Source organism: Trachypithecus francoisi, unplaced genomic scaffold (genome assembly GCF_009764315.1).
Source record: "Trachypithecus francoisi isolate TF-2019V2 unplaced genomic scaffold, Tfra_2.0 Lachesis_group9, whole genome shotgun sequence".
Taxonomy (NCBI): domain Eukaryota; kingdom Metazoa; phylum Chordata; class Mammalia; order Primates; family Cercopithecidae; genus Trachypithecus; species Trachypithecus francoisi.
Window position 1 is genome coordinate 74,191,116 of NW_022681474.1, and position 13,697 is coordinate 74,204,812.

The 13,697-nt window shown below is 37.9% G+C and overlaps 1 protein-coding gene across 1 annotated transcript in view; it reads left to right on the forward strand.

Annotated features, from left to right (window-relative positions):
• Positions 1-13,697, forward strand: part of ANK3 (ankyrin 3) — a 364,088-nt gene that overhangs the window by 341,027 nt on the left and 9,364 nt on the right. Inside the window, 1 exon segment of the mRNA XM_033209412.1 lies at positions 7,404-7,491. Within this exon segment, the coding sequence (XP_033065303.1) occupies positions 7,404-7,472 (69 nt within the window). The 3' untranslated portion in view covers positions 7,473-7,491.

A 13,697-nucleotide genomic window follows, 5' to 3' on the forward strand; every position in this document is an offset into this window, starting at 1 on the left:
CAGTCACCTCACACTTGTTCTCTGGGATGGGATGGGGGAATGCTTGATTCAGTTTTTCTGAGTTTTTGCTATTCTCATAATCAGTATCTTCAAGAAATGATATTTTAAAGTGAAACATCTAGAAAAAGCACCTAGTGCTTTGAACTTGTCTTTTATGCTTAACATATCACATACTAATGTTACATCTAAATCTACCACATTCCGTTATGATAGCTGCCCATGACAGAAGCTGACTTTCTTCTATCCAGGACAAAAGAAAACAAATAAAGCCATGCAAAAAAAGTGGAAGGCAGGGGATAAAGGAGTTTTTCTCCGAGAAGACAAAAACAAAAACCTCTCCAATCAATAAGGGCTGTTTCCTTTGGTCTCCCAGAATTCTAGACATGCACCAGCCAGTTAGCTATTAAGTAATTTTCTTAGAGTAAGTTATCTGTGTTTTTCAGCTTAAAATATGATTATAACATATTAATATCTTTATTAAGAACTTAGGTTTAAAAGACAAAAATCCACTATAATGTTGTAGGTTTCATAAAACAGGGTAGTCTGTATTCTCCCCAAATACTTTTTTTTCTTTGAAACGGAGTCTCGCTCTGTGGCCAGGCTGGAACACTGTGGCGTAATTTCGGCTCACTGCAACATCCACCTCCTGGGTTCAAGCAATTCTCCTGCCCCAGCCTCCGAAGTAGCTGAGACTATAGGCGTGCACCACCACCCCTGGCTAATGTTTGTATTTTTAGTAGAGATGGGGTTTCACCATGTTGGCCAGGAGGGTCTCGATCTCTTGACCTCGTGATCCGCCTGCCTCGGCCTCCCAAAATGCTGGGATTACAGGTGTGAGCCACCGCACCCAGCCCCATTACTTCTTGAAGTTAATGTAATTTTAGAGAGATTGAGTGGAGTCATCAGAGAATAGTTTTATAACTGAGGAAGGCATTGTATAAACAATAGGATCATTCACAAACAAGCTTTGACAGATATCTTTCATATGAGATGGGAAAAACAAAGGCTAAAAGATAGTTATAATCATCATTGGAAGCTATAGGTATAACAAAAACACTTTATTTTTCTGTTCAAATTTTTGGGGCAATTGCAAAGAGTCACACTTCTGTTCCTCTTCGCTTTATTCCATACGTTGCTATCTTTCTAATGGAAAAGAGCTCAAGGACTATAATAGTATATGGTAAATATGACATGGGAATCATCTCTTGTCAAAAACAAAATGGGAATGTAGTACCTAAATGGGTCATTGAGACTGAAACTACTCTCTTTCCAAGATCTCAGAACTGAAGATTGGAGATAAATTTATTTACTCAAAATCACACAGCCAGACAGCAGCAGCTCTGGGACTAGAACCTAATCCCTAACCCTCTAGTGAAGTGCGTTTTCCACGATACTATACAACTGGACCTCCATATCTGGGCATTCCACATGCACAAACTCAACCAACCTTGGATCTAAAATTTTCAGAAAATAAAACAATAAACAATAGAAGTAAGAAGCAATGTAGTATAACAATTATTCACTTAGCATTTATATTATATTAGGTATTATAAGTTATCTAGAGGTGATTTAAAGTATTTGGGAGAATGTGTGTAGTTTATATGCAAATACTACACCATTTTATTTGAGCATCTGCAGATTTTTCTATCTACAGCGGTCCTGGAACCAATCCCTGTGGATACTGAGGAACAAATGTATTTCTCTTCCAGAACAAATGAAAAAGGAATACTTTTTGCTAGACTACATCAGGTATTTGGCCATTCAGACCTTTTCAGGGGCACAGAAGAGGGCAGCATTGGGCTGTCATTCCTGGGAACCATTTGCTGGGGCTGGAATGCTGGGAATTTGACCTGCCTCATGGATGCTGTCCAAACCTGGACTGAACCAGCATAGTTAACACTGTTTGCCATAGTAAGGCCCCTAGCACTTAGTATCCCAGTTCTGAAAACTATTCTGGCGTTGTTCCATCCCTCCCAGAGCTAGCTCTGGCTGGGAAGTAACTCCCAGAGGAAGCAATATGTATGCTAAGGATTGGATTGCTGAAAGTCTGGGCAACTCTGTCTTCTCAGAATTCCATGTGTGTAATAAATGAGGTGACAGTGATTTTTCTGTTTACTTTCAAAGTGGATCCATTCTTTTTCTATGAAGTTTTAACTTTTTACATTTAATGTTTTCAAACTCCTATAGAATGAGTCAAGTTAACAAAATCTCCCATTTGTCATGGAATTTAAATGAATGTGCTGATAAAATTTTGATCTCTATACAATTTGATAATATCGCAGTGGTTTCAAATGCTTAGAAGCAATTTAAGTTACCAACCAGTCCTGAGTTTACCTTATTTGCTTAGCAAATCCAGTGACTGCAAATGTAAAAAACTTTAAACCAACACACAACCAAACTTGTGAAGTTTCATAAAATTCAAAGAACTAAATTTTTACTATATAGTACAACTGTATTTTTATTTCAATTTTTCAACATTTTTACTGGTTTTCTAAATAAGAGCTTACATATATGTTTCTCCTAAATCAGGCAGTTCAAACATATGGTAAGTTCTATCCATTCATTCCATTTCCCAGAGGTAGCCACTGTTCACAAGCTTCAGATTGTTTTTACACAGATATACAAATATGTGTGTAAAATATGTAGGTTTCTTAGATAGAAAAATGGATTATACTATTGATATTGCTTAGTACTTGCTTTTTGTAAAATATATCACATCAATCCTATTTTTGGACAATTGAAGTTTTAATGTATACATCAAAGCAGATTGGTACATTTCATATTGTCACTCTTCCATTTTATTCAAAAATTCAAAGAGAAATAGAGGTTATAAAATGTAGTGCTTCTAGCAGGAGTCCAGAGGGAAGTACAGTCAATTTTCATCAAGGCCATCACCAGAGCTGAAAATTTAACACCACACGTGCTATAACTTTCCTTTATAATGGTCAGGGGGAAGGGAAGGGAGGTTGCCAGAAATGATGTTGTCAACAAGACCACGGAGACGATTTTGTTTACTTAAAAGTACTAAGTGTTTTCAAGAACTTTAAAAACTCATGGAGATTACTTTCTCCCATGGAAGAGAGGCCTCAGAGCTCTCTCCTAGGTAACATTTGGTCTTTAATGTAGTTGACAGAATTAAAGATGGGTACATTTTTTAAAAACATATGTTATAACTCCCTACTGTCTTTCCTATCTATTTAATCAACGCCTATCTAATCTATTCCCCTATTCATTTGGGCTTATTATTTATAAGTAGAGTTTTGCTTTTTGTAAGGCTGTTAATCTAAGTCAATACGCTTGTATGTATTCACTATGCTTATACATATGCTTACTTCATAGTTCCTTTCAGAGATTGTCCAGACAATTCGAAAATTAACTGGCATCTTTTCCCACAAAAAGATTCATTCATTACTTGCCCAATAGGATACCATTTTAGCGATTTTCCTGGGTTCTTTAACTGTCTATCACTCAAAGAGGTGGACATTTCCAAAAGTTAGCTCAAAAATATTTGTCATTCATGTTTAAGCTGTAAGGAAAACTTTCATTACTTTCTGTTGGCTTTTTTTTTTTTGCTGTCTTTATGACTTTACTTTTAAAATAAAATTTTGGGTTTTTTCCAAACATTCGAAACCACCAACCATAGAAAATACAAATAACACTCCTATTAAAAATGTGTTGCAAATTTTAGTGCATTTACATGAGACCTCCACATTTTCCCAGTTTTTCTCCCCTTTCTTCACTGCGCTAATTCAAACTTGTCATAAGCGAGATTGGGGATGCACTAAACAAGATCAAGAAATATCTTGTTTTATTTTCATTCCACCTATATCACAGTGAGGAAAAATAAGTTAAATGTCCCACCCATTGTCATGAACTATGCACCCACAAACTATAAGAACACAAAGTCACTTTGTAATAAGAAAAAAAATATGAGAACAAAACTTTGTTAGCAAAACAATAGTGTTCTAGTCTTTCTTCTGCTATTTTGAACCAGAACTGCCTTTCTACTGATTGTGACATATGGAGATCATAGAATGTTCCTCACCATTGGCTGGCACTGATGAAATTATCAGAGCCACTATCTTTTCCATTCCAGGAACACAAAGAGTTAGAATCTCACTTTTCCAGGAAGGCAGATGTTTTTGTGATTGGCCATTTTCCCTGAAACAAAACAAAGCCACATCTGTATACTGCCAAGTATCACTTTCCATTTCACCTTTTCAGTAAGAAGTTTGACTGACAGATCAATAGGTCCCTGGAATACTAATCCATCCTTAAGATTTTTATCCTTGTTCTCGCAGACTATAAGTGGCACATATCTTAAGTTAAACACAAATGAAGGTAATGTATTGCAGATATGGTTCTACTTTTGCTGAGTAGTTTGTCTTATTATACAATCATAGAGCTAGTGGAGAGATACTGCGGAGCCATCTAAATCCACCAAGCTGTCTATGAACAGGAAAATAGGCACCCACCCTGGAGAGTTAAGAATGTATTCTATTTTTAAAACTCAGAGTGAGACCTCTCAGAGTTTCCCCTCCAAAATTAGATAACAAACCAGAAAGCCAGATTCTAACTCTGTGTTACTGGAATGTAAAAGATAGTGGCTCTGATAATTTTGTCAATGCCAGCCAATGGTGAGCACATTCTATGACTGCCATATGTTACAGCCAGTAGAGAGGCAATTCTGACTTTAAATGACAGAATAAAGACTAAAACACTATTGTTTTGTTCTCATTATTATTTTTTTTATTACAAAACAACTTTATGTTCCTATAGATTGTGGGTGCATGGATCAGAAGATATCATCTTAAATTCCCTTGGTATTGATTTTATCTATTTTTTTACCTATAGCAATGAAGATACTTCAGTGTATAAACTATGTACTATATCAGACACAGTTTTTTTTCTCACTTATTTTAAGAGCTATAAAAGATTCAGGCCGGGCGCGGTGGCTCAAGCCTATAATCCCAGCACTTTGGGAGGCCGAGACGGGTGGATCACGAGGTCAGGAGATCGAGACTATCCTGGCTAACACGGTGAAACCCCGTCTCTACTAAAAATACAAAAAAACTAGCCGGGCGAGGTGGCGGGCGCCTGTAGTCCCAGCTACTCGGGAGGCTGAGGCAGGAGAATGGCGTAAACCCGGGAGGCGGAGCTTGCAGTGAGCTGAGATCTGGCCACTGCACTCCAGTCCGGACGACAGAGCGAGACTCCGTCTCAAAAAAAAAAAAAAAAAAGAAAGAAAGATTCAGTCTTTAAAACAAGAATCTCCCTGTACTCTCAACTTTTTTCATAATCTTTCAAAAAAATGTATGTATTGTCTTTAATGAATGAATTTTTAAATAAACCAGAGTGATAAATATCATGTCCAAACTAAGGTACTATCTTAGTTCTAGTTAGATAAAACTCAATCCACAAAAATCTCTAGAGATTTGGTAGAACTAATGAAGAAAAAAACAGTGCTCAAAGTGAGACAGTCTAATCAGAGCTCTAATCCTTGGCTAAAATTTGTTTCAACATATGAAGCCTTTTGGTTTACCGTGTGTAACTGCATCCTATAATTATGTATTTTCCAATTCTTCCTTCTGGAGTCTGTTGCTAACCATCACTCTTATACATCCTTGAGGTTTAATGTTTGAATGTTGTTGACTGCTAAATAACTGTCAGTGAAGTCAGCCTTTTTCCCTTGCACTGGAGTAGCAAGTAGAATTTACAACTTCTTTCTCTAAAATTCCAGAGCATGTGTGTGGTGTTTGGATTAGTGTGATTTCTCCATCTAGTATGTTGCTAATCTTTATGCCACATCCTTTAGGGAGAGGAAGCAAAAAACATTCCTGGTGAATCTGTCACAGAAGAACAATTTACTGATGAAGAAGGCAACCTCATCACCAGAAAAGTAATCATCATTGAGATTTCATGCTTCTCTTGGAATTTAGATTTTCTGCATTAAAAACTCTGCTACTTTTGTGCTGTAGTGTCACCTCCTGAAACAGAAAAATCTCTACTTTTCACCATTACTTCCTACAGATCACTCGGAAAGTATTAAGACGAATTGTTATCCCACAAGAGAGAAAACATGATGATGTGGTAATGGAGAGGGATTGCCAAAGAGAATGTAGAGGACAAAAGCTTTGTGCGCTCCCTAGAAATTGCTGCTAACAGGCTGGCATCTGCAGTGTGGCAGCTTGAAGTGTTTGCTGCTTTTGACATCTTATGCATTTGATCAGAGTCAAAGAAAAATACTTTTCTTCCTAACATTCTTTGTTGCATACTTTTTTTTTTTTTTTTACTGTCTTCAGAATTTTCACAGAGATAAGGTCATTTATAGGGGACAGAATGTGCCAGTTTGAGGGAGAAAGAAGATAAAACCTTTCACCACCAAACCTCAGAGCAGTGCCTCAGCCCCACCCAGGGCTTGGCCTTCAGCTGAGTGTCTGTTGGGACATGGGTGGAGAGCACTCCAAAAGCACAGGCTTTAAAAGTTAGAATGGCAAAAGGCTCAGTTCAAGATCTGCACATCAGATCCACACATTTTCTCTTTTCAGCACGTTCTGTGGGAAATCTGAATTCCTCCATCTTAATCTAAGGAGGGGGTTCCCCTCTTTGGGTTTATAACAGCCCATTTCCAATGTGCCAGTTAAAGAATCCCTCCAATCAACCCCTTTCTCTCAGAGAAAACATCTCTGGTTATTTTTCACTTGTTTCTCGGATCTCTACCCTTTTCAATTTAAAAATAGAAACTTCAATAGACTATGTTTACATTAGAAAAAGTAAACTGAAAATGTATCAGAAGTACAAATCAGAAAATTGAAAAGGCTTCATTTGTTTGCTGTTAAAAATAGGGTAAAAACTGAGTATTTGTGCCACAGCCTTGCTCTCGGGAAGCTGTATTCCCGAGAATACAGTGAAGAGAGAGGATTTGTTTATAGAAAATAGATGCTTCCTTGGTCTGACAGTAAGAGGAAGTCATTGGCAATTCCACTAAAAAATAGTCCCTCAGATCAACAGCATTTCCATGGATTAGTACTTAACTAAGAAGTTTGAGTCTCGTTGCAACAGATTGCTTACAATTCTGCCGCCTTGTGAGCTGTGGTGATGATTTCTTTTAGCCTACTATAGGAAATGGACAGGCTGCTCATTATTTTGATTTATCACTAACCTACTGAATTATTGTCAAGTACAATTATGTTGTATTCATTTTGACAGTGCTCTCTGGCTTGCCTTGATGATGCTAAACTGTGTGGTTAAGCTAAAGATTGTATGTATTTTTGGACATGAAGTGACAAAGTGCTTTAAACTGTTTCACTTGTCCTAATCCAGCCTCCAAGGATCAGAATGGGACTGCTTTATAACTAAAACTCTTTTACTATGAAATCTTAATATGTACATTCCTTTTAAAGCAGGGAGAAGGTTTTAAGGTGAAAACAAAGAACGAAATCCGGCACGTGGAAAAGAAGAGCCACTCGTAACAGCGAACGGTCAGTCAAGGTGAGGTGTGTTCATATCAACAACAGTAGGACTTAAATTCCTGTGAAACTTACAAATTTCACTAAATAAGTGATTCAGATTTTTCCCCGTCCTTTCCTTTTCACTGAATTCCAGCTTTGAAAATCAAATACGAAGTTGTTCAAGTTCTGTTTATGTTTGCATATATATACACAATGAAACTTGACTTCGGTTTCACAGTCCATTAACTTTCTCCTCATAAATTAGGCAGCAATTTTATTGTAAATTATGTTTTCAGGAGCAAATATAAACAGTGATAAGAGTAAAGGCTCACTATGAAATACAATAGCCGTATACAGTCTAACAGGAAGACTATTTGGCAACAAATAATTCTTACAGTTACACTCTGAGAGTTTTGTTGATCCAGCCTTTCACCATTTTAGCAGAACAGCATCTGAGGATATCATTTTGGTTGAAATAAAGTGAGTTTCCAAGTCTAAATTAAATGACATATCTATCTGGTGTTTTATGTAAACAAAAGGACAAAATAGGAGGTTAATGGCACTATTGTTTATTTTTTAAGTTAAATGTTTAGTAAGTGAGCTTTGTTTACATTTGCCTGGACTTTTCTTTATAGATCACATTATTTTCCTTTTACATTGTCCTATTTATTTCTACTTAGCTACAATTAGAAAGGCCATTTGGGGTGAAAAAGAAAGTCCTCTATAGTTTGTAAGGTAAAGCAAAATCATTTCTTTAGTTCACCTCCAGTCCTCTTAGACCCACAGGTTAAAGTAGTAAGAAAGAGCAAACAGATTCTAGTTTTCATTTTCATGCATCTGCTGTTCCTTACTTGCCAGAATAGTGGTATGCAGAGTGCTGAGGGAAGTAGCTGGGAAGTAACCTAGTTTCACTGCCTGTAATTTTATATGTGAGCTAACTAAGGTCCAGATAAGTTCTCAATTCTCCCTCCCCGCCCCCCAGCCTTATCATTTGTTTATTCAGTATAACATTTACTTAATTTCTTTGAGACTTTCTCACATGACTGTTTAATGGCAGTGAGAAAACCACTAAGAACTGCAGAGCATTCTGGAAAGAATGTTTACTACACATCCTCTTCCCAGTGTTTTATGTGTGCTCTTCAGGCAATCCTCACAGCCAGCTCTCTTGGATAAGGCCTTCATCATCCCCGTTTGATAGATGAAGAAACAGGCCCAAAGTGGTTACATAAATTGCCCAAAGCTCATAAAAGTAAAAAGTGGCAGAACTAGGATACAAACCCAAACAAGCTGCCTCCAGTGTCCACTTGTTTGCCAGAGACTTAACCTGGGTCAGAGGTGATGGGGAAGGTTTCCTTGAGAATGACGTTTGAGCTGAATTTTAAAGAATGAGTAGGAGTCAGTCATCTCTGTAAGGCTTCTGGGCTGTATCCAAAAGGCAGTGGGAAAGCACGAAGAGATTTTAGGCAAGAGTGAGGTAGGATCCAGTTTATGTTCTGCATCACTCGCTCTAAATGCCGAGTAATTAATGAATTGGAAGGGGCACTGGTAGATGAACGGAAAACCTGTTGAGAGACTATTGCAGAAGCTAGCTTGGCAGTGAGGATGGCTAAATCAAAAAATATCAACACAACTTGGTTTTTATTGGATAAGAAGGATCCAAGATGAGAAAATGAAGGACGACATCAATGTAGTGGTATCTAGAATGAACCTGCTCCTTATACATGCCCTACTGCTGAACCTGGTGAAAGACCACTCTATAGCAGATCGACAAAATACTAAGCATGAGTTTATTATCTTGAATTCATCCATTCATGCAATTCTAAGTGAAAAATGAAACGAAAGTAGAAAAAAATTCAGTCAACTGAAGTATGCCCCTAAAGTTTAGCCGCTTGTTCAATCATATTCTCAGGCTCCAAGTGGAAAAGACCCAAAAAGGCTACCTACACCAGCTGAGCCATTTTCTGCAATGACATATTCCTAATATCTGTGAATAAATGACACAAAAAATATGACAGTGCTGTGCTTCCAGGGTCCTTTAGACTGTGTTCATTTAAAAACAGCTTGCTCACTAAATATAAAGGAGGTTTTAAATTTTTAAATAATCATCCTGTAAAGAAGTTGTCAGACTCGCTGCACCACTCAAAGGAGAGAGAACGTTGGGTAGATTCATATGAATGTGAAAATAACTTCAGCTAAAGCAAACAGTGTGTCAGACTGAAAGAACAGTGACTTGACAAGCCTAATTTTACTTTCCAGGTAGTGTTTACCTTCCATAAGTGAACTTAGGGAATGAGTCCAAGAATACTGCCTGGAATTCCAGGAGGCTGAATACATGTGCTCCAGAAAAATCGACTTGCAACTATAGCGAGAGTTTTTAGTCATGCTGGCTGCCTCTTTAAAAAAAAAAAAAAAAAAAGACAAAATAACTAAGCAAGTAGAATGCTGCCAAATATGACTGTGTCTTAGATGGTAACATCAAAATTTGTATTTCCCATTGTAGAACCAGTTGAATTTTGAGCTATCTGAACTCTGTACCTGCTTTTCTTTAATATTGAGTCATAACCATCCTATTTTTAAAGAGAAAAGCCAATGACTTCCAAGATTTGTACATAGTATATAGTGATTTATAGTTTACAAAGTACATTTACATTTTTATCTTATTTAATCCTTACAGCAAGTCAGGCCATTTTGCCTGTGACCTTTTACAGACGAGGATATTAAGGCTCGGACAGGTCAAATGATGTTTCTGCCTTCACCCAGTTTATGACTGGTAGAGCTAAGACTTGAAGTCAAGATTATTAACGTTCTTTCTATTACATTAAGCTATCTCTCTAAAAGTATTTACAAAGAATAATAATAGTCATCTTCTGTGAAATGATTGCTATATGTCAGGCACTAGGTAAATAAGTATATATTACCTTAGGAAATCCCCAAAACAATGCTATAAGGTAAATACAACTATCCCCCAACCCCTTTTTTAAAAAAATGGGGAAACTGAAGTTTAGAAAACTTAAAGGATTTACTCAAGGTACTACGGCTAGGGAGCAAAAGAATAAAATTGGAACTTATCTAGAACATAGATCTTAACTACTACTTATATTAATAAATAGTATTTGACCATTAGAGACCCAAAAGCAAATTCTGAATCAAATGCAGGTACAAGAGCAACCCATCGTAAATTTCTTCTTACTCTACACAGTGAAAGGACTCATTTTTTTTATTCTTTTTTCTTAACAAAGCAAGACTTCATTTCTAAATCTCTAGAGTTTTACTTCAAATACCAAAAACGGGGGCTGGTAGAGAGGTCGTAGCAAGGGAAGATCCCCAGATAAAAGGTCTTTTAAGCCATGACAAAGACTTCCATGACACATACTGTGTTCTAAACCTCTTCTAGGAAAATGCTCAAGTTCTCACAGCCATGTGTAAGCCAAGAGTGGCAAGAGTGCTGACGCTTGTCAAGGCAGCCCTTTATCTGAGGCCAAAAAGTTAACAATATTTGGCCATCTGCCTGGCTTAAAGTGGAAGGACTAGATTTACAATAGTGAATAAATGCTCCATGGTCCCTGTCTTTCTGGATCTCCCAGTCATAAATGGGAAAAAGAAATGGTACAAATGTTTAAACACTGAAAATACAAAGTCCAGGATCCAGTGAAAGAATGTGAGAATGTACTTAGACTTGGGGGCTAGGGAAGGTCTCTCTAAAATCGTGACATTTAAGACCTCATGGGTGGCACCAATTATGAAAATAATGGAGAAGAAGAGGACCCCAAGCAAAGAGTACAACATGTGTAAGGACCCTGAGGTGGGAAATAGGGCCTAACATATCTGAAGAAATGAAAGATCAGTGTATGATCTTTCATTTCTTCAAATATGTAAGATTGGTGTGTGATTTTTCATGTCTTCAAATGTGTTAGGTGAGCTGGTGGTAGGTAAGATAGGCACAAGAAAACATTAAAAAAAAAAAAAGGCCACACCATCATTCAGAGCCCTGTAGGCCAGAGGAAAGGATTTAGATTTCATTCTAAAGGGAATTTAAGTTCCTTTTAGATGCTGGATGTTAGACTTTTGTCAGATGCATAGTTAGCAAATATTTTCTTCCATTATGTAAGTTGTCTCTTTATTCTGTTGATAGTTTCTTTTGCTGTGCAGAAGCTCCTTAATTAGGTCCAGTTTGTCAATTTTTGCTTTTTACAAGCAAAAAACAACCCACTCCATTAAAAAGTAAGCAAAGAACATGAACAGACGCTTTTTGTTTTTTCTTGTATTTTTGAGACAGTCTCACCTGTTGCCCAGGCTGGAGTGCAGTAGCACAATCTCGGCTCACTGCAACCTCTGCCTCCCGGGTTCAAGCGATTCTCGTGCCTCAGCCTTCTGAGTAACTGGGATTACAGGCAGATGCTACTATGCCAAGCTAATTTTTGTATTTTTCATAGAGACGGGGTTTCACCATGTTGGCCAGGGTGGTCTCAAACTCCTGAACTCAAGTGATCCACTCACCTTGGCCTCCCAAAGTGCTGGAATTACAGGTGTGAGCCACGATGCCCAGCCATGCACAGACACTTTTCAAAAGAAGACATGCATGCAGCCAACAAGCATATGAATAAAAGGTTAACATCACTGATCATTAGAGAATTGCACATTAAAACCACAATGAGATACCATGTCACACCAGTCAGAATGGCTATTATTAAAAACTCAAAAAATAACAGGTGCTGGCAAGGTTGTGGAGAAAAGGAAACATTTTTACACTGTTGGTGGGAGTGTAAATTAGTTCAACCATTGTGGAAAGCGGTGTGGCAATTCCTCAAAGAGCTAAAAACAAAACTACCATTTGATCCAGCAATCCCATTACTGGGTGTATATACCCAAAGGAATATAAACTGTTCTATCACAAAGACACATGCACACATATGTTCACTGCAGCACTATTCACAATAGCAAAGACATGGAATCAACCTAAATGCCCATCAATGGTAGACTGGATAAAGAAAACGTGGTACACACACATACACCACGGAATACTATGCAGCTATAAAAAAAAAAAAAAGCGAGATCATGTCCTTTGCAGGAACATGGATAGAGCTAGAGACCATTATCCTTAGCAAACTAACCAAAATTGCTAACCTGGTTAGCCAACTAACCAGGAACAGAAAACCAAATACTGTATGTTCTCATTTAGTGGAAGTTAAATGATGAGAACACATGGACACAAAAAGGGAAACAACAGACACTGGGGTCTACTAGACGGGGAGAGGGGAGAGGAGAGGAAAAATTAGCTATTGGGTACTAGGCTTAGTACCTGGGTTTCAAAATAATCTGTAACAAACCTGCACATGTATCCTTGAATTTAAAATAATTTTGTGTGTGTGTGTGTATGTGCATAAAAGAATTTGAAGCCTCTGAAGGATTTTAAGCAAGGACCTAACTTGGTCTTTTTTCCCTCTTTAAAAAAAAATTAAGAGCACGGACTATGTAGAGAATGGATAGGGGGACAAGAATAAAATGAAGGTAACCAATTAGGAAATTACTGCTTCAGTTCAACTAAGCTATAATGGTAGCTTTGGCTGGGAAGACTGACAGCACTTGATAGATTAGTGTGTTGGGCAAAGTGCAGAAGAACCATTGAGTCAAAAATGACTCCTAGATTTCTGGTTAAGCAACTAGATGATAGAGAAAGAAGCAGAAGTGGAAGAGGAATGAGTTTTAAGAAGAGTGGCAGGCATTCAGGCTTGGACTTGAGTTTGAAATGCTATGAGACATCCAAGTATTTATGTTACATACACATGTCCGAAGCTCTGAGGAAAAGTTGGGGCTGTGCATATCAAAATGTGGGAATTATCACAAAAGACCTGGGTATTGAACACCAGTGAATGGATATGATTACCTAGGGAGAAAGCTGAAGTAAGCCAAGAAGGGGCTCAAAAGTTGAGTCCTCAAAAGCAACATTTCAGAGTTTAAAAAAATTTCCTCAGCCGGATGCAGTGGCTCACACCTGTAATCCCAGCACTTTAGGACGCTGAGGCAGGCGGATCACGAGGTCAGATCAGACTATCCTGGCTAACACAGTGAAACCCCATCTCTACTAAAAATAAAAAAAAAAATAGCCGGGCGTGATAGCGGGTGCCTGTAGTCCCAGCTACTAGGGAGGCTGAGGCAGGAGAGTGGTGTGAACCTGGGAGGTGGAGCTTGCAGTGAGCCGAGATCGCACCACTGCACTCCAGCCTGGGTGACGGAGTGAGACTCCAT